The sequence below is a fragment of the Microtus oregoni genome, unplaced genomic scaffold (genome assembly GCF_018167655.1).
Source record: "Microtus oregoni isolate MIOR12 unplaced genomic scaffold, Mior012 000038F_ref0000394, whole genome shotgun sequence".
NCBI classification, from domain to species: Eukaryota; Metazoa; Chordata; class Mammalia; order Rodentia; family Cricetidae; genus Microtus; species Microtus oregoni.
This window is the reverse complement of record NW_024543097.1, coordinates 14501796-14524063: the sequence shown is the minus strand read 5'-3', so window position 1 is coordinate 14524063 and position 22268 is coordinate 14501796. Positions and strand designations below refer to the sequence as shown.

Below are 22268 nucleotides of genomic sequence, written 5' to 3'. Positions count from 1 at the left end.
ACATTACTCAGTCTTTCACCTTGTGAAGCTTGGAAACAACCTATTGTTAAAAGATACCCAAGCTGCATTGCTGAACTCGGGGCAAGTATGCAGAGCAGGGCTTCCCTGCTTCCCTCTCCTGCCAGAGGCTCAGCAAAGGTCATCCACCAGCCCAGGCTCACTCAGTACAAGGCACAAGGGACGAACCTTGCAGAAGACCTGACTTTAACAAGAAGGAAGACTTCGGTTTTCTTCTAAGAGAAGCCTAAATTTGGATGCACCTTTCAAACGCTGCATCACAGATAACCTGTGATGTTAGTCCTTCTGTGAGCTGTGTTGTCTGTTATTTTAATATCCCTACCATATTTACCTATCATACATGACCTAATAACCTCCCGTGTAATCACCTACCATACATGTCCTAATAACTTCCCATGTATTCACCTATTATACATGTCCTAATAACCTCCCGTATATTCACCTACCATAGATGTGCTAATAAGGGTACTTTATCTTACAGGGGAGAGTCATGTTTTCCTGTTTCTCTCGAATGAGAAAGCCCACTACATGCTTTTGTTCCTATACCATGATGTTCACGAGTCAGGGTTCTACATGTCGTGCTCTGATTAAAATAGTCGTTGATGGGAAATTCCATGCACCATCACGCCCCCCCATACCCCTCACCCATGGCAGTTACTGAGAAGCTGGAGACCATTTAGATAATTTGGGGGAAAATTTCAGAATTCTAAGTTGAAACTCCTGAGTGAAATCTACCCTAATGGAAATTAAACCTACATGTGAGAGATTACTAAGACTTGGAATAGTGGAGTGTGGCTTGGTGGAAGAGAAAGCTCCTCTGCAGAAGCCAAATGGAGTGCTGTCTCTTAGTTATAGGATCCCACCACACCGGGGGTTCGGTGGTTTACTGAGAACACTAACGATACTTCGGAGCATGTCACGTGACATATGTCTGCCCTGAGATCATCCTGGGTCCCTACAGATAGGAAACTGGCAGGCAGAGTGTGCAAGCAAACAACAGAAGACGAATGCATTCCACAGACAGGTGAATTAGTACACGCGGCTGAGAACATGCGGTAGGATGCATTCAGGCTCCCTGCGTCTCCAGAGCCTGTATCTAGGGCTGGCCAAAAGAGAATGCTTGTTAAATCCAGCAGTTGCCACAGCGGCGAAGAACGCCAAGTGGGACGGACTAAATTCTCTATGAAATGAAGAAAAACACTCAACTCTGTTACCCCATTCATATTGCCAGGCACTGTGGTTCAACCCCTTCTTATCACATTAGTGAGGATGCCTGCCAGCAATCTCTACACACACACACCACACCACACACACACACACACACACTCACACACTCACACACACACAGTCACACTAAACTACACTCTGCTAAACTTTCCAAACTTCTATCAGTAATATGTTCATGGATTTGGGGCCACTATGAATTCCAAGTTCTGTATGAGGAAGAGCTTGTCCCTTAGAGACCCCGACATATGCCTATGTAGGAGAGCTTAACCTTTCCATTTTATCATTATTCGAGTCCAAAGGTGATTTTCTCGTAACAGAATAGTCCTCAGTGTTCTTCTTCATGACCAGGAAACAAAACAAAACAAAACAAATCAAAACATGAAATCTCTTATGTCTCTAGAGGTGCTAGTCCTCGCTAGAGAGGCGATTGACTTTGCCTGGAAAACAAGATCATGGGAAATGCACATCAAAATTCTCGTCCTGAGCAAGTTTGTAACAGGCCTAACCTGTGGTTCGTTCTACTCATGACTACTACTAGAGAAGCTAGGGGAAGTAACGGTTTTTTCTGAATGTCTATACCTCTAGTAGTGGGAAGAGTCTCTTGGATGATCCTGAAAAAGGGAGCTAAGGATATGAAGATTGACAAGCTGAGTGGCCTGGGCTGGCGTCCTCGGCCATGGGAAGAAGGATGTAGGTTCTGTGGTTTTGAAAAAGCTCCTGTTTAACTTGTCCCTATGGTAGTCATAGCCTCAAGCTTGAAGTCTGGTACCTTGAACAGCCACGCTAATGCGTCCAGTTTTTCGAGACAATTAAAATACCTCCACGTCAGCACTCACGTCTTGCTACTTTCTAAAGCGGCGAACTGATCCCTGGGGAGCCACTAAGGCCTCAGAAAGCTCCTAGTATACACCTCCCATTTGTACTCTGAGATGGCTGCCTTAGAAAAGACCGGAGTACTTGGGAAACCCCTAACTCTTCCTGGCAGCTAGAGCACTAAAGCCGTTGTCAGTCTGGAGGCACAGCACTTACGCAGGGTACCGCTCCCTAAGGCTCAATCGCCTTTATCCCTATGACAACACTCTGAGGATGAAGCGGACTGTAAAGCCCTTTGGTTCCTAGAACCGTAAAAACGATAAGTCCTACTACAAATAAATAAATATAGCTAGATAAATAAAATCAAGCAGAAACCTTGTTGTTTACATGAGGGGGCTCAGATTTCTTTGTGAGGGGGAAATGATTTTATTTCTCTTTAGCTCGAAGGTGCTCATGGGAGATAGATAAAGAGCACCGTGAATATCCACCACGTAGGTGGATGACCTGAAGCGAGACAGGAGCTTCCACAGAGTGCTTAGAGGCCTGCTACCCATCACAGTGGTGGGTCTGGTTGCGTTCAACGACCAGGTGAAATGTCTAAACAAAGAGACGGCTTGTCCCAGTTTAAACGACCTACGGTAGGCTGCATTGAAAGTGCTTGCATGAATATTCTTGCAGCCTTTACTTTTTTTCACACTGATGGGGAAGTTGGAGTATGAGCATCAGTAGTAGAAGGAAAAAAAAAAACCCTATCTTTAAAACTTATTTTGTCTTAGTACTCCAGGACGGCTGCTGGCTCAAGGAGCAGCTGTGTGTATCTGTGGTGGCAGCGGGTACGTGAGTTTGGGGCAGCAGCGCAACTGGATGTGTCCAGGCCAACTGCTATTAATAACAGGATAGATAATACCGAAATGAAATACAATGTTTTAGATGTTTCATTGACGCACATACATTTCTAGAGAGAACTAAAGATGTTGAGTCAGTGTTTTTATGCGGTGGTTTTACTACTTTTATTCACGGATTTGGATATGATGTTTTTTTTTAAAAAAAAAAGAGAAAGTTTCATAAACATGTACAATAGAAATATTTTCTGTCTTGTTAGGAAACTGGCCTTCATCACCGTGATCCACCGACACACCCTGAGGATGCGGCAAAAGGCAGGGAGGTTTTAGTAGTCTGGTAGGGCTTCTATATTAGAATACTGCGTCAAGTGAGTCCCATGTCCAAGAAAGAAAAGTTGTATTCTATCCAGCATGCACTACACAAAGATACTGGAGGAATGAGGTAGGAGATAAGTAATATTAGCAAGCTGCTAGCAATGGGCAAAAGCAGAAACGACTGGCGCATGCACACATGCAGAGAGGAAGAAAGGAAAAACAGTACGGAAGCGTGCAGAGGTAGATGCGTTGGTTAAGGAGAGATTCTCTAAGCATACTAACCTGCTGGTTCTAATGAATTTTCTACTTTGTCGTTAACATCGAAAACACGATCATGAACACCTATAGTTTTCATACAGCTATCTATAACAAAAATAGAGATAACAGCCAAATATGTTAGTGAAGACACCCTCAAACTCCCATTTCTTTTCTTTTTTCTTTTCTTTCTCTCTGTTGTTTCCTTTTATTAATGTAGGGATTGTTTTACAATCAATGGCACGTATCCACATGCCAACAGCGTTCCCATTTGCTGTGCATGTACAACAGTCTAAGAAGCAACAAGTTAGCAACTGCTGTGTACTTTTATAAACAAAATAAAAAATAAAGCATCATGAAGAATGATGAGGAAAAAATACGATGGAAACTAAAACATGGATGTGGATATACAAAACAGATACCACACAAGATTCAACAGTAAAAAAAAAAAAAAAAGAATAAAAATAAAATTTTACCGCTGTGAACCAGACCAAAGGATAAAGCATGCGCAGTGAAGGGGCCCTCTGGACTCATTCTAGGAACTTACTTGTTGGTCTCACGAAGACTTTGAGCTTAAGGCAGGACCTTCTTCCATTGTCTGGGATTGCAGAGGCTGTGGGGAAGACAAGGAGACAGGGCAAAAGAAAGGGGAGAGAACAAGGAACCATTATTCTTCGTTTTTCACATGCAAATAAATGGTCTACGTATACTCTTTCAGGACATGCTCTAATTCTTGTCCCGAAGCTAAAACAAATAATACTTTTCAGCCTAAGACAAATGCTAGAGAGAGGTGACTTCCATGCTCCCATCTTCTCTTTCCAGTACAATAAAGGAAGAATCATGCAGGAATGTGGTAATCTATAGAAAAATGCTCAGGGCTTCTATTTCAAAGGCACTTCTCTTTAACTTGGTCTGCTATCAATTTTCTCTAAATCGGGAGGATAATGCCTGAACTCTCCTGCTCCAGGAACAACTCCTCCTCAACCCTCTAGAGAGAGCCCAATAAAGCTCCACAGCGAGGAGCACTGTCGAAACCAGTAACAGACAGTTACGAGGCGGACTTCAACATGACCCACTTCTGCTGGGGAAAGCAGAGCTTTGTCCGTCCTGAAAGCTTGTCTGTCGGTGCTCAGCAGGTAATTCAATTAGAGGTTTTACTCAGAATTTGGCTGCGCTTTCTCTCTGACTAAGCCAGCCCCGCGACTCCACCACGCTATTGTAAGCACAATCTGCTATTGAGAGGGGACGGGGCTGCAGCAGGTACATCTATCTTCTTTTAATTTTCCGCAGAGAAGGATGGAATTAATAAAGTGAGTTTGCTAAAACACGACAACATGTTTCCAGTTATAAATCATCTGAGGAAGAGACTTTTCTTCCCCTCTTCCAGATAAGATCTCCGACTTTGCCTACTTTTTTCAGATTCTCATAAAGCAGTGTCAGAAGGATTCTGAAGGGTGGCCGGATCCTCCACGACCACATGCGTTTGCCAACGCTCTCGAGAAATGACAAAAATCGCAGCAATGAGGGCCACATACTTTCCTCCCCGCGGACTTGCTTCAAGTGGTTTCTTTGTTCAGAAAAGCAGCTGACATCAATCAAAAGGCACATGGCTTAAAATGAGTTTGGGTCATGCCGAAAGTGACAAAGAGGCAGCCGGCAGTGCCTCCTCTCGTCTATCTTCCTCTTACTCTTCATGGCGAGCTCAAAAACCGTGCTCCATATGAGGTGAGAGGAGTCAAGCTCCGAAGTTCTTCTGCATGAACTTCCTTATTTACAAAGTTACGGATCCCTGCGGGTCTCCTGTGGAACCTCCACGTTCAAGCGCTAAGGGACGTCAGACACGAAAGGTTCTCCACTGCCACTATTCAACACCTGTTGAAACTCTTAATTTGAAGACAGACTACAGAGGAAAGATGTTTTTGGCCCTCTGCATCTCTCCTGGTCTCCCCGACAAGCAGTTAAGACATGGGAACAGCTGGCTTTGCTGTAGGCTCTCATTAAATCAAAGTTGGGAAGACTCCCCCTACTGACATTAGCAGTAACAAGTGTGTTATTTAGGGCATCATATTTTACACTCTGTGGTTTGATCCCGGAAATGGTGTCCTTCCTGTGGACCTCATATGTAGCAAATGAACACACTACAAACACACTTCACACAGGTGACTCCAGCTCATTACAAAGCCCACGGGGTCGTGGGAGACGTTCCACCGGCACATGGCGCTCTTCTGAGCGGAGATGAAGGTCCCTCAAACTCCCTGAGCTTGGGTGTCATATGCTTGATTTCAACATGACGCTTCAAGATGAGCAGGCTCAAAATAATATCAAATGTAACAGTTCTGAGAGTCTTTTTTTTTTATTTCATGGAGGTTTTTTCAGATATTTATTGAGGAAAACTAACCCCCCACATTAAGAAAAACTAAACAAAAGCAAATGCTGACCTATAAGAAAACTTATCCGCTCACAAACGAGACGTGAGCCTTAGTTATTGTATAAACAGCGTTCTTCAGTGAATTAAAGATACTCAGTGTACTTCCGTAAGATGGGAACTAAAAGGCTTACTCTCAACAGGCCCCCCTCGTCACTCAGTCACCTACCACCCAGAAAGCTGCAATAGCGACAGGACTGACCCCTTATGATGCTGATTGACTATTTTCCTCCAATCCTTTGGGACATTTATGGACAAATGATCTTCATACATGACATAGTTTGTAAATTCATGTGTGTAAACTACAGTAGCCCAACCCCATGATCTCTAGGCCTACCCAGTCCATGGAATATAATCACAATTCTCTGGACCGACTAACCTGTGGGAACCCAAAAGTGTGAGCCTATACCACCTTGTCTGAAAGTCACAGAATTTCACCTTAGTTTTGCTCTTTCAAAACTGACAACAGGTATGGCTACAAAACAAGAAATCCTGACCTAGGGTGTAGTTACTTGGTGTTTTGGACATTAAGATGGTCCATAGAGGTAGATTTGCTCCCCCGTGACCAGTGGTCCGAGAATTCAAGCATACTTCTGCTCCTTCTTTTGAAATAGGAGGTTTGACTTAGGGAGTGACTGCCTGCAGGATACTTGGTAGGATGTGTTCACTGCCCCAAATATCAAATGCTTTGCTCAGGAATCAATGGCTCAATGTCTCAAGTATTGGAGCAAGTAACTGCTTCTGGTTGTTCTTTGTATCATGTTAAAGCGGTGTGTTGCCTTCTCCCCCACTTTTGTATTGGGGTATAAAAGTGTATGGAAAAGAAATGTGGGTGGAATTCAACATAGAGTATTCGCCGAGTTGCCCTCCCGGTACCATCCTATGTCTCTGTGCTTCTTTCTTATCTCTGTTCCTTTTACCTAACATTTCTAATCCTCATGCCCCTACCCTGGAATGTACGAACCCACCGTGGCTGGACTGTGTGTGGCAGAAGTTATCCCCAAAAGGTGACTCACAACACCAACCTAAGAGGTGACTTTGCTAGGCCCTAGTCACCTGACTTCCTATGTTTTTGCATTGAAACACAAAACCAAAAAAATAATATAAAAATATATCCCACACATTACCAAAACTTCCTTTACTTATTGAAATTTTTTTTTAAAAAGTAAGATTGCAGTTTACTCTATGTTAAATTTGTGATTTCTGCCACCTGTACTCCTTGGCTTCCAGAGGGTAGAGACATTAATTCTGTTTTAAATATAGATGGTTAGCCATTAGTAGTCTTGGAAGAGACTAGGCAATTTGTAAATAGTGTTTTACTTGTCATAAGGAAACAGATGGCAGAGGGCAGAGCACTAAAACCACAAAATGACATTAATTAAAATGTATAATATTCCCACAAGTCAACGCAGAAATCAAATCCTTTCGGGATCATTAATAAGCAAAAGATAGAGCCATTGGTAGACGTGAAAGATGAAAAACCTCCATTCTGCCAGAACTCTGTCGGGAAGGGAACTAACTAAGGCCAAGGCCTCAAATTCCAGAAAAAAAAATATTATTTTGTAACAACCACCACTAACCTTACTTTAGTCAAAGTCTCTCTATAACTTTATAGATACAAATTATAAACAGTCATATGTACATTTTTTTGGAGCTGGGAAATTGGGAGCAGGGACAGAGGAACCCACTAAAACAAACAAATCCTTCCATTCTACCATCTTAGCCACTAGTTCATGAACCTGTCCATAGGCTCTATTTCTGCAAAGTACCAGTCAAAACACTGAGACGGCTGATGAAATACTAGCTGAGATTCTCTGGTCTTTTGACTTCAGAATATAACACTAATATGACAATGAGGGCCCCTACTTCATTCACGATCTCAGAAGCCCCAAGTGTAAGCATTCCTGAAGCCTCATTCCTTTGGTCTCTTGGTGCTCAAGCAAGCTTGGCTCGACATTTAGTCAATGAGGCACCTATGAGAGGCTATATTCCTAGCCCCCGAGTAAGTTCTTATAAATGTGATATTTAGCATTGAAAACGTGCTATTCACACCTCAGGCCACTAACAGTCTACCCATCTAGACACAGCAAGTGTGCACTAGCACCACGCTTGACATGGGTAGCTTCTGCCAATCGTTCTCAACGTTCCCAGCAGGCTTCCGTTAATCCCCCAGTCTCCCATTTCTTTTCCAAAATCCCAATCCCATCGCCTTGAGTGTGGGCTGAGTTTAGTTTCTTGCTCCCAATGAACGGAACACAACAAAAGTTAGGACTTGTCATCTCCATGATTGTGTTCCAAGAGTTGTTGACTTCCTTCTTTCAAAGCACGTAAAGCAATGAGCCATATTGTAAGATTCCAAGTGGAGAGACCCATGCAGCACAGATGCTTCCCATCAGGAAACTGATAATCCTTAGAAAACACACCAGGATCTGAGTGTTGCTAACACTCACATAAGTGGGTGAGAAAAAGGGTCCTTCTTAGCCTTCTTAGCTGAGCCTCGAACTCACTGCGGTTTTGTGAGCTGAACCTGGATTCCCAACTTTCATCTAATTTGGCTGCTTTAGACAAAATAAGACAGGTTGAGCCAACCTATCATTCAAGCATTTACTGATGTATTTTATAAACAAAACCATGTGACCCCACGCTTCTCAGGACTGAGTTCTGATTGACTGACGAAGGCATGACAGCAACCCCCCACTCAAGGATGGCTATGCCCTTGCTCCACAGAGTCCTTCACTCCCCATTCTGCACTCTGCCTGGAGACCTGGATCGTTCGCTACTTAGACAAACCTGGGAGAGAGGTGATTCTAGAGTGTCTGTTAAAGAAATAGTTGCTTCTACTCTAGCATTTTTTTTTTTAAAAAAAAATGTTTTTCATTTTCCTCCTCATGCCTCAGTTCAATGCCAAATTACTGGGTGAACCTAAGTGAGTTTCGAAATAAAATGTGAACTTGAATGAATTGTAACAGAAAGAGAGAGTGTTTCTCATCAGTTGGAGGAAACAGGGTAGAAGAGTGAGTTCGAAAAACACCTCAAGTGAAAAAAAATTAAAAAGCTACTTCAAAGTCTTCCGATTACCTAAAAACGTCTATTAGTGATCTTCAATGTGCGTCGTCCCATTAAATATAAACATTATGAAAGTTGAACTGCTCAGACGTTCCTGGGTAATTAAAGCAAATGTTCTCTGAGACCCAAAGGTTGGCCAGGAGAAGGGCGGGACTCTTTTATCTAGTTTCTTTCAAATATTCAGGTCCAGTGCTGCGTCATCATTTACCACCCCTGGCTAACCTCATTCCGTCTCTAATCTTAAATCCACAGGCCACAGCCCCCCCCCCCTTTCCGAATCCACGTCAATCTGGATACTTTGGGAAATTTTACTTCTAGAGACAGCTAGCCACTTTCTCCTCTTGAAGGGAGTGTGCGTAGGTGAGAGCATTAAAAATGTACTTTTCCGTTATGTTTGCCATGGGCAGCAGTTCTCAATTGGAGCAAGTCAAAAGAAGAGACAGGCTATTAGCCGCCAGCAGGACACGGTTCTTCCCCTGTACGTTTTCCTTACAGCTCAACATAGAACACAGACACATGTAAATTAGACAGGATTCCTTCGACGAAAAGAAGAAAAAAAAAATCCCATTTGAATCCAGAGTGGTACTGGAAATGTTTCCCAGAATTTAATGAATCAATAAAATCCATTTTGTATATGTGGGGAAAGGGTGGGGAGCAGAAGTGGTGGGAATATGAGGGAGACTAACCAGAGCCATATGGGAGTCCCAGAAAATGGTTACCAGACACACAGACACAGACAAAAATAAAAAAAATTAAAAAAACAAGTTAGGTTTCAGAATAACAAAGCAATAATTTGCAACTTAGCTACCTGACATTATATGACATTATATATATAATATATATAATATGTATATTATATTCAGTTATCATATTAAAACAACAGAACAAAACAAAAGACTACCAGTTAGGACAGAATACATATATTTTGCTTCTTATAGACCAGACTTAATAGAGACACTGGTGTGACCTGGGCTTGAACCCAGGGCCTTCCGCATGTTGGGACAGTGTTCTACCAAGGGGCAATACCCTACCCAAAGGCCACCTTGCTGCAGTCACTTGGTTTATGGAGCTCCCACCTGAAGAGCAACCTCAGGAGCTGCCTAATTTGCATACATATTTCGCCTCTTGAATTTGCAGCGTCTCAGTCTTAACTGACAAGTCAAGGTCAAGGCCCCGATGCAAACACTGGAAAGAAGGTTATTGAGTTTAAAGACCCGAGAGAAAGTGAAAATACCATGCACATATCAGACTCTTTAATACAGCACTGGGAATATTTCTTTTATACAAACTAGAAGGTGGGAAGGGATGTATTTCCCACAATGTAACAAGAACGATTGAAAAAACACACTCTCTAAGTTAAAACTTGGTTTCAACACCAGGGGACTGCAGGGGAAAGAATAATTAGAGTAAAGTTCAGGGCGAAAAAGAGAAAATAAATTCCAGCTGGACAGCCTGAGAAGAAAGAGAGCTCGGAAGAAAGGCTGCGCTCACCTTGTGCCCGGCCTTGACCTGGCTTCCTAACCCTCAGGCTAACTTCTCACCACAGACCAGCTAAAATCCTGTGCAAAATTCTAGCAGCTACATCTCAGTAGATCAATTACTGTTCTTAGAAAACTTAAGTGACAAAGACAAAGCCTGTTCCCCTGATTTCCGGGATACAAATGAGGCAAAATGATGCTTATGTACACAGCTATATGTGACTTGTGAGCAAACTTCTATAAGACCTTCAAAGTTCAGTGACGATCTGTTTCTGCTACAGAGGGGCTCAGCTCTCCCCTATGCCTTGGTCTTTACTGAGTAAAAACAACCTGGAGTTTGGAGTAGTATTTTTAAAGGCCCCTAAGAGAAGCATTTTTGTTTAAAAAAAAAAAAAACTGTTTTTACAACAGTTTAACTAACTCCCAGCCTTTGACTCTAGACTTCAGCCTCTCTCCGTGAATGGGAAAATCTACTCCACTTAGGCACAGAAGGAAAAGATAGCGTTTAGATAGAATTACCTTTAAAATCTAGACATGATGGAGCTGTCAGCCTTACTATTAGCTGTGGGATCGTTTTGTTCATGTGAAGCCACTGAACATCCTTCGGCACTTAGAACACAGCTGGTGTCACAGCAAGTCTCAGGAAGCACCCACCCAAGCCTCAGAGTTTAAAGGACGATCCACGCCTCATAGGGCAGATGTTCCTCTCCTTCCTACTTGTGGTAACTTCAGTGAGCCTGCTATACTAGATAGGCATCATTTGACAAAAATAAGCAAGCAAAAGCATGAGCAGCAGAGCCCTTGGAAAATTTTTCTTCAGCGGGAAGCACATAATAAAGGTAATAGCAACAAAAATAAAAGAAAAAACAAGCCTAAATAAAAGGCAGAGTTCCTAGAATCTCACAAGAAGAATAATTTATACTTTTCCTTCCCTGTAGATTTCTTGCATACCTATCATCTGCCCGCCCACCCACCCATCCATCTACCAACCCACAAACCCATCCATCCATCCATCCATCCATCCATCCACCCATTCACCCACCCATCCATCCATTCATTCATCTACCCACCCTTCCATTCATCCACACAACCACCTACCCACCCACCCACGCACCCACCCACCCACCCATCCATCCCCCACCCATCTATCCATCCAGTATGAAGCACTAATAAAGTATAAAATTAATTACTAATTAAGTTATCAAGTTAATATAAAGATTGGTGTGGGCAATCCTGTATATGTGTTGCTTTTATTGGTTAATAAAGAAGCTGCTTTTGTCCAATGGCTTAATAGAACATAGTCAGACTGGGAAATATAGATAGATAGATAGATAGATAGATAGATAGATAGATAGATAGATAAGGCAGAGTTAGAAAGAAGCCATGTAGCCCCGCCAGAGACAGACACTGAACAGAACCTTCCTGGTAAGCTACAACCATGTGGTGATACACAGATTAATAGGAATGGATTAAATTAAGATGTAAGAGCTAGTCAATAAGAAGCTAGAGCTAATAGGCCAAGCGGTAATTAATTAATACAGTTTCTGTGTGGTTATTTCGGGGTTGAGCAGGCAGAAACAAGCAAGTGGACTCCTACAACAAAGGATATTCTCAGAACATCCCTCTTACCCCAGACACCTGTGTTAAAGGTCCTAGGGAGAAACGGGGTTTAGGGATGTCAATGCAGGCACAATAATGCTCAGCTTTCTCTCAGATTCATGCATTTTGGCCTTTCTTTGTGGCTTTGAGGCAGCTGCTTAATCTGTCTAGGCCTCAGTTTCCCAGAGACCCTCCCCTTCTCAAGAGATTTAATTATCACCCATTTAGAGGACATGTATAGGTTTCCTAATTCACTTGGGAGTTCAGGTGGCCTATCCTTACAGATCTAGAATAATATCCCACCTAAGATTCACAGCTACCGATTTGTTTTCTTTCTTCTTCAGCAAGACAATTCCCAAAATAAGGTCCTAACTGGGGCCTTCTAAGGTCTCTAGTAGTGGTGGTTGTTCTTCTTCAATGCTATTCTCTCTCTCTCTCTCTCTCTCTTTCTCTCTCTGCGTGTGTGTGTGTGTGTGTGTGTGTATGTGTGTGTGTGCGCGCGTGTGTGTGTCGCATGCACTTATCACAGGGGGATACTTAGAGAATGAGAAACAGCATTAAAGCGCCTCTTGTTTTTGAAAAGCAAATGAACATTGAGTTTGTTTGTTTGCGTGCAATCGATTTTAAGGTTGTGAGTATGCTATTAAATTTGAGGCCTGGGAGACAAAAGATGGAACTATGGATTCTTCAGAGGAGCAGCCAGGCTGGCACTTTGTACTTGAAAGGATGTGGCCAGAAATAGCACCAAAGAAATCAGCCTGAAGTGGACGCAGATACTTTAGCATGTCCTCAGCTGCCCAGATGTGGATGCAGACACCTTAGCATGTAATCAGCTGCCCAGATGTGGATGCAGACACTTTAGCATGTCCTCAGATGCCCAGATGTGGATGCAGACACTTTAGCATGTCCTCATCTGACCAGATGTGGCACTATTTCACCAAGGCTATTGTAACTCCAGTCTTAAGTGCTCTTTTGTAATCTCTAGGCAATTACCTATTTGCACAAATCAGTGAATTCTTTGCTTATTTTTTTTTTTAGCCAGTAGGCCATGTTCTCCGTATCTATTGCTTCTGATGTGACTGAAGGTAATACAGGCAGGAATACCCACTGGCTCAGGCAGCAGGCTACTGTTGGGAATATTATTTTAATTGTGTAAAGATGTGTTTTATTTCTTTATGCTGTAGAATATTACTTTAACTGTATAAAAATGTGTCACATTTGTTTATGCTGTAGAATACTACTTTAAGCGTGTAAAGGTGTGTTTCATTTCTTTATGTTGCATGTGTTTAACGAAAGGGTATGTGTTTAATTATGTAGAGATCTGTTGCATTTGTTTCGCCTTGGTCGCTTACGGCACCCAGTTGGTCTAATAAAGAGCTGAACATCCAATAGCTAGGTAGAAGAGGAACAGGTAAGGTTCGTGGGCAGAGAGAATAAATAGGAGGAGAAATCTAGGCTTGGGAGAACAAAAAGGAGAGGAAAGAAAACGAGGAGAAAAAGGGTGACATGCCTGGGGCAAGAAGCCTCTAACCAGACACAAGAAACAGTGAAAGTAAAACATACAGAGGGAACAAAAAGTTAAAAGCCCCAAGGCAAAGGGTAGATACAGAGAAACAGGTTGACTTAAGTTAAAACAGCTAGCCAGAAATGAGCCTACGGTAGGCCAAGCATTCATAACTAATAACAAGTCTCTGTGTGTCATGATCTGGGAGATATTTGGTGGCCAAAAAATGAAAACCTGGTAGAGGCTACTAATGAGACTCCAGACAATAGTGTTCTCTCTGACAGGCTAAATTTTACCAAGGAGGGAGTTGTTTAGGTACCAAGATTGCACAGTTTATTTCAAACCAGAAAAAAAAAAAAAAACCAAAAAACTCTTTACTGGATTTTTTTTAAGTTGACACAGTAAGAAAAATCAAAGCTTGGGTCACAGTTCTAGGTTATTCTGACTGTGTGTTCATGGAGACATTTCTAGGAAGGATGGCTGCACCCATCCAGCGGCCCGCAGCATAGCAGCCATGGTCTTCCATGATCTGGTCCCAACCCTGATTTTCTTCTCCATCTCTCCCATCCTTTCTTCTCCTTTAATACGCATTAAGGCTGGTCCTGACAATGCTACCTCCAAAGAAATCGCTTTTCTAACTCACAGGGCCTTCCCTTTGTTTCTCAAAGTGCTCTTCATGGTGCTTAGGACATCTGTTTCTGTCTCCTTCCCCACATGTGCTACCTCAGAACAGGCTACTGCACCTCTTCTCTGTTATTACAGTTGAGATGCAGTTCCAGGAGAACAGGGGCCATGCTAGGTGTTCAGAAGTGGTAGTCTACTCCTTTGTTCATAGAGAGTATTCATGAAAGATCTGAGGACAAGGGTAGAGGATAAGAAAACAGTCTGCAGCAAAGCAATGTGCTAGTCAACTGTGAAACAAAACAGTAAATAGTGGGGGAAGGGGGTCATAGTAAACACTCCCCAAATAAATAATGAAAGAAAAAAATTCTTCTGGAAAGCTCCTCTCCCTTCGCTATGTGCTCTTTCTTATGGAATGACCTTTGAAACTATGATTTACAGTCAGTGAACTACAGAGATACATAGAATTCAAATTAGTATTTTAAGCTCCATAAATGTGTATTCCCAAGAAATGAGTGAAGGGACCGTGGGTATCTTTAAAGACAATGATATATCTAATCTAAAGGACAGAGTGAGTAAAAAGAGGCTGCACACCCTTCTAGTGAGCAGAGGAATAGAAAGTAAGGTGAAACTAGAATCCAGGTCGCCACCCGCTTCTTGAGGAAGTGTTCAAAGCAAAGGTGATGCTGGGGGATGCAGACCCGGGTGAGGTGTCAGCCTGCTCCACTCACTCAGAAGCATCAACAGGATCTCAGATATCACGTTAGGCTGTAACCCCAGAAACTCCACTGAAGGTTCTAGCAACCCTTTAGCCAGAATTAAGCTATAGGCATTTTTTAAAAGAATTTTTGAGAAATCACAGAATCAATACTATGTATGAATACAAAAATTTTAAAAATGTGTGAAAACTTCAGCCAATTTGAGTCACAATTTAGAGATGTAATTCTAAGTTAAAAGATATGATGGAAGGGCCAGGTACACACCTATCATCTCAGTAGTTTAGAGGCTAAAGCCAGAGAATCTGAAATTCAAGGTAATTACCAGCTACACAAGGAGTTTGAGGCCATAGGATCCTGCCTCAAAACTAAATATATATGTGTGTGCATATATATATATATATATATATATATATATATATATATATACACACACACACACAATAGGGAAATTATTTAGATTTGTGACCAACTTGATGTGGGATTCCCCTGTGTATGCTGTGAATACCATTGGTGAATAAAGAAACTGCCTTGGCCTGTTGATAGAGCAGAACTTACATAGGCGGGGAAAACTAAACTGAATGCTGAAAGAAAGAAGGCGGAGTTGAAAGAAGCTATGGAGCCGCGCCAGAGACAGAAGCCTGGTCAGAATCTTGCCAGTAAGCCACAGCCATGTGCTGATACACAGATTAATAGAAATGTGTTAAATTAAGATATAAAAGCTAGCCAATAAGAGCTAGAGCTAATGGGTCAAGCATTGATTTAAATAATACAGTTTCTGTGTGATTATTTCGGGTCTGAGCATCCTCCTCACAACACCAATTGAAATCCTAAGTTTAAAACAGTGAAGCCTGACTGGTGAAACATTTTAAGAGGATGAAGAATATATTTTCAAAGGTGACAGAACATATGAAATATATTCCAACATAAAATCATTAAAAAGACATATGTTAGTTTTGCCTCTGGAATAAGATTAGGAAGAATTATTTTTCAAAATTTATTAACTTTGAAAAACAAACGTTGAATCCAAAGTAATACTCTACATGGGCAAAAGCTACTTTTCTGGTTTGGCATGAACACATGTCTATAATTCCAGCCCTTGGCAGCTGAGGCAGGTGACCACTTCAAGTTTTAGGTGTCACGTGAGCCAGGACTACTTGGCCTCAGTCTCGAAAGCAAAGCAAACCGAAAGAGAAGGGGAATAAGAGATGACTTAGTGGGTAAAGGTTCTTGCTACCAAGTTCAATGACCTTAGTTCAATTCCTGAGACCCACACGATAGAGGAAAGTCAATCCCAGAAACTGTCCTCTGATCTCCACATATGTGTCATAGCATATCCCCGTCTCTTCCTCAAGATGAAATAATTTTTTTTAAATAATAGAAGTTACTTTCCCATGTTCCAAGAGTTCATACTGAAGAGGTTGTACTGTCCCCTCCAGAGAAGCCTTCTATGACCAGCCAATTGAAAGCTGTCTCCATTTTCCTATGTGACCACCTCCAACTTGCTATAGATCCCAACATGATGGCCTTGTTGTCTAGTTTTTGTCTCATTCCCCAGCAAGTTGGCAGCCCCAAAAGGTGAGACTAATTTGGTAATGCTGTTTATCTGACATAGGGCCCACTTGATGACAGACCAGGAAGTTTCTGGAACCTAACACAGTACTTGGCATCAGGCAGACATCCCAAATTATTTCTGCAGGAATGAGTAAACAAGCGAAGTAAAAGCAGAATGAATCAGAAAAAGTAAGTTACCCACGTGTTCAAAGTTCTGAACACTTTGGATGAATCTGCTGCATTCTACCCTCCACTACTATCACTTTGATAGCATCCTCACACAGTCAAGGAGCAATCTTATCAACAGCAAGGCCAAAACTTCTCCCACTTGATCGCTTGCGGCCAACTTTCAGAGACTTATGCACTGCTTGTTTTGCCAGGAAGTCCTGGTTCAGAAAGGAGATAGTGCACAGATGGTAGCAAGATGGATAATAATGGGTCTAGAAGGAGGAATTATAACTTTCCCATCTTAGTACATTAAGTAAGTCAACGGTGTGCTTTTGAGGGAGTTTAGTATGCGGAGCTTGCAGAATGGAGAAAAAGATCAGTATCTTTCACAATATGTTTTTCTTCCTTTTTCCCCGTTATTTGTGAGGTTAACCTAAAGCAAGTATTCTGTGCAGTTATACGTTTACTAATTTATATGTCTATATGGTTAAAGACAAGGAAGCACTGATTTGGGGAGGGAAAGGGGCTGGATATGGGAGGGGTAGGATAGAACACGTGTAATTATATTTTAGACTTCAAAAAATCATTTAAAAAGCAAGCATCCTACCTACTAACCATGATGCGTTATTAAGTTTTAAGTCAATTGTTTAATAACAATGTGCTGTTTATGTCTTGAGAAATTATTTCTGTTTCAAAGTTGGCCCCACGTGTTGCATAGAGGATATTTCTTGTAGTCCGTGACATTTAGGGGGGGAGACTTTTCCTTTTCCTTTGTTTCGTGGACGAAAACTCCCGAGTCAACTTATCTTTTTCATCTAAGGGGTCTCAGTTGAAATTGGCTTTGAAGATTGTTAATTACAAAGCTCAACAGGGGTTTTTCCTTATGTGGTATAAGTCATATTTCTTTTCATTAACCCCAGTTTTAGAAGAGATTAAAAAGTCTGAATAGAAACAACTTAAAAACCGAAGAAAGGCTTCTCCCCTGTGATACCTTCAGACACTTCAAGCGAGGCCTTCCCCACACTATCTAATTGCAATCTGTGGCTTTGGGAAGGAAGGGTCAAATGTGTGCACTCCGAACTTCCCCGCTCCACGATCTTGCAGGGAGATGAGAAATCGGTACATTTTTTTTCCCCCTCTTTCTGTACTGGGAAATTTTATGTCAACCTGGGTTACAAGGAAATCAGGATTCTGAAGGGCCATCCTGCCAGCTGCTTTTTTGTGGGGCCAAGTCACCGAGTTCACATTCTGTCTTTCTGGTGAAAAGATCATTACCGGGCGGCTCCAGGGAAGTCGGCCCTCCTGGAAGTGCGTTCCTTTGTTATGAATATGGAACAGATGGAGCCAAATCTATCTGCTCCATAGGAACAAAAACACTTACAACCCAGCGCTCTCTATTAAAGACTCTACTTAGCTCCTTTATACCATCGGCTTTCTGTGCACTGCTGTGAGGTTTTGACTTTATAGAAAAAGGCACTTCATAAAAGCAACAGTTCTTACTCTAAACCAAAGTGGCCTAAGAACTAAAGAAGATGAATGCATGGTTTCAGCCACAGGGCTCCTTGGAGATATGGAGATATTCAATTAGGAATGTGTGTGTGTGTGTGTGTGTGTGTGTGAGTGGAAGAGTGTACTCAATTCTGGTAAATGTCTGCATTAAAACATGGAAATATAGAGGAGAGTGATGAAGATGTCATGTTTACCATTACAAGGATGGCATCTAATTGCTCCAGCATAATAAAATGCCAGGATTTAATTTTCTATGTCTGCAAGGCTAGGAAGGGGCTGTTTTGCACACACACACACACACACACACACACACACACACACACACACACAGAGAGAGAGAGAGAGAGAGAGAGAGAGAGAGAGAGAGAGAGAGAGATGACTAGGCATAAGAAAATCATGTGGGTAAGCATAATTAGTAATTATGACTATACTACAGGATAGGGTTGGCGTGATGAGTCTTCACTATGAAAAATAGTCACAACTGCGTTCAGCATCATGCCGGGCTGCCTTCATACAATGAACAACCTAAACATGGCAGGTAAAACCAGCACATGCACGTATTTATCATGCTGATGAGCCAAAAGACATCCAAGGCCACCCTGATCCTGAGCTGCTGTTGGTATATGGGTCATAGGCTTCTGGGTGTAGACACAGAACCAAATGGTCACCCCCAACCCCCATTGAAAGCAACAGGGAAGGGTGGGCCTGGCTCGTTTGATTACATTTATTATACTGATACATTGAAAGTCTGGCTGCCTCTTCGGAGATAATTGAAAAAAGAAATTCTGTGGCAGGATGCTTTGATTCTGACTAAATCAAGTCTCCGGGCAAATTTCCTCCTGCCAGTGGAAGCACAGCTTGCCTCAAGTCGTAACCTTTGTGGGAGGAAAGGAACTGGCCTTGAAGCAGGATCATGAAGCAGATGTTTTATGCCAAATCAGAGTCTGGGGATACGTAGGCTACTGCTAATAAAACTCTTCTTCTGTCTGCTCAATCATTTCAATTCCCTGCAGTGTGAAATATGAACTTGCCAACAAATGGCCAGCATGCTGTGTCTCCCAGCAGGGGGGGAAAGCACCACAGCTGTGCCAGAGACTGGAGAACTCCAGGCGCGCATGACATGTTCATTAGTCCCCTGGATGGCCAGGGCCTGATCCAGGCAGGTCTCCAGAGCCATCCACAGGGAAGCAGAAGCAGTGGTTACTACACCCAAAAGACTTAAAGACACCATTTCCACAGACAGGAGATGCAAACTCTGAGCTCTTCGATGACCTCAGGAGGTTAATCTTAAAAACAAGAAACCAAGGGCAGATCTTCATTGAAAATAGGAAGAAAAGATAAGAAGAAAGGCTGCCAATGATTACAGTTTTCCTCTTGACTCTCTTAACAGTCTACTCCCTGAGCACTAAAATATACAATATTTTGATCCTCAAAACAGCCATGCAAGATGGAAATACTTTAGATCCTGTGTACCAGAAGGATGAATGCGCAGGAACAGACAGGCACACCTGTCTCATGGATGACTAGTTCATTCTAGGATACTAGCCCTCTAGCCCATTCTCTTCACAGTTTCCCAATGATAAAACAGTGAATTCATCTAAACTGAAGTAAAATTATACCAGCAGGTTTCAATGTGAGGTCCCGTGTAGTATACAGAACCCACACGTTACTAACACCCTCATGAGTCAACTCTAGAACATCCATATATACATACGCATGTATGTATCCTAATCAATTATGAGACTTTTCAAAGGTTACTCATGGCTTCCTACTGCCGTATTCTTTCACGTTTTAATCATGAGCTCCCTAAATAGAAATCATTTGCATCTGTAAACATTTCCTTGCAGTAGTATTTAGCAATATATTCTCTGTGAGCAGAGCTATTTAAAAAACAAAAAAAAAGTGCGTGGGAGGGGGAACACAACCCATCAGGAACAACAATCAAGGAGCAATGGAAAGGGCAAATTAAAGGAGAGAGAAACCTTGCAACCGCTTTATGGGATTCCCGCTTGAGAGATGTTTGAAGTGTCTCAATTTTAAAATAGCTCAGAATCAGAGAATTTATTTTAGATGATGGATTTTAGGGCCTGCTACTTGTGCAATCTAACTTGTGACCTAAATCGCACGGGTTTTCAAGAGATGAAATGAGTTTGAAATAATTTACGACTCTGAAATGAGGCCAAATAAGTCCACATGGTTCAAGCTCGTAATGATCCGCTATTATCACAGCCAATAGCGGCGTCTCATTAGTTTACCCTTTCTAAATGAATGCTGGAGTCAATAAATCTCTCTCGGAACAGCAACAAATGATTGTTTGAAGGAATTAGTGACAAGACTTATATTTTTATTTTAAGATTCTTTTGGCACCAATTACCCTGGAATATTATTTTTTTCATAATGTTTCTTTTTCCCCACTTAACTGGACCACATACAAATCAGAAACATGAAATTATTTCTTAATTGACTTGGAGCTTGGTGGGAGGGAACCACATTGCAGGACACAGAATACCAATAATATTTTTACAATAGTTATCATTTATCTACTATTTCCATGCACTAGGCACCATGCCAGGTTTATTAAATTTAATCCTCAGCACATCTGTTTGAAGCAGGTATTATTCTTATTGGAGAAACAAGGAAACCGAGGCTTAGGGTAAGTCGCTAGCCAATGTCACACATAGCTAAGTATATGGAAGAATGGATATTCAGTTCCAAGTTCTTTTGATGCCAAAACTATACAACCTCAGTTTGTAGTATAAATCATACTTTCCTTCATGATTGCCCTTCTTCACATAGTGTCCCATAACTTCCCAGAAGCTCCGAAGAGTCTTTCTTTAAAAGGCAAGGGGACAGAGAAGCATGGCGGAACTTGACTGTGTAATCCTAAGTGTCTATAATAGGTCCTACTGGGAAAGCCCAGCAGAGTTTTGTCCACAGAGACATGCTCTGTACATATTTCCTAATCCAGTGCTTGTCATGAAAGAACCTTTAAATATTACAAGGTCATGAATGATAAACTCCCAAATATACAAAGGCATCATGCTGCGGGGAGCGGGGGTGGGGGGATACCCAGGAATTCAGTGTTACAGAAGAATCAGGAGAGAGGTGGCGACAAGACTCGGCATGTGGGAACAGCTCTTGCTACTGCCAAGTCTGATGACCTAAAATGAACCCCTAGTACCCACGTGGTAGAAGGAGACTCCTCCAAGTTGTCCTCTGACCTTGACCTATGCATCTTTGTGAGTGTGCATGCGTGCACACGCACATGCGCACGCACACACACACTCCAGTTTAGTGAAAATAAAGTAAAAATATTAAAAAGAAACAGAAGAAATCAGCAGTGTTTTTTACTATATATTTATTCCCCTGAGGGAAATTCCTGCGCAAGCCTTGCTAACGCTGATGTCAGGGCACTCTCCTTGAGACTGGGTAGCTCTTGCCTGGTACCCATCTAGAGCCTTAGACAGGAAGAGACACAAACTAACATTGTGGCCTAAGATGTAAAAGAACAGGCAGAGGAGGATTGTCTCTTCTCCAAACCCTACCTGTGTAGATCCACATGAGGAAGGGGTCTGTTGAGCTGACACCCACCTATGTACATACAGAGAGTTGGGGTCTTTTCGGATGCCCTAGAAGATAAACATATAGAAGAACTACAAAGCCACTTTAAGTCCAGTAAGGCTGTGATTGCCCAAAAGCTGCAGGACAAATGACCTTCAATTTTTCTGTTGTGTTTGCCTGTAATGATGGTATTTGATCAATGAATGTCTTTTCGGTGGCAATTACATTTTTTTTTCTGTACCATCTTCCAGTCTTTGTTTTAGTTGTTTAAGTACATGGTTCCCATGTAGTAGTAGTAGTAGTAGTAGTAATAATAATAATAATAATATCTATGCCCTGAGATGAGCAAGTGGACAAAAGTTCAGAGAGCCTCCACCAGAAGAAAAGAACCCTTCCTGGCTCCTATCAGAAGAGAACCAAGTCCCAAATATGCACTGTGCACCACAGTGACCCACGCTCGCCTTCACACACACTGGTCTGTATTTTCCACACTAGACATACTCACAGCATTCCTCTGTTCACACTGCTCCATCGGTCTTGAGAGCCTCCTCATGGACAAATCAGGCACACAACCCCCAAGACCTCTGCTGTGTTCCT

General features: G+C 42.1%; 1 protein-coding gene across 2 annotated transcripts in view; it reads right to left on the bottom strand.

Moving 5' to 3' along the window:
• The window catches only part of Efna5 (ephrin A5), a 284078-nt gene that overhangs the window by 6268 nt on the left and 255542 nt on the right, over window positions 1-22268 (bottom strand). The window contains exons 3-4 of one of the 2 annotated variants that reach the window (XM_041631900.1): window positions 4018-4083; window positions 3498-3578 (exon numbers count right to left, since the gene is read on the bottom strand). In XM_041631900.1, the coding sequence (XP_041487834.1) occupies window positions 3498-3578; window positions 4018-4083 (147 nt within the window). The remainder of the gene's footprint in view (window positions 1-3497; window positions 3579-4017; window positions 4084-22268) is intronic. The other variant, XM_041631901.1, reaches the window with a different exon arrangement.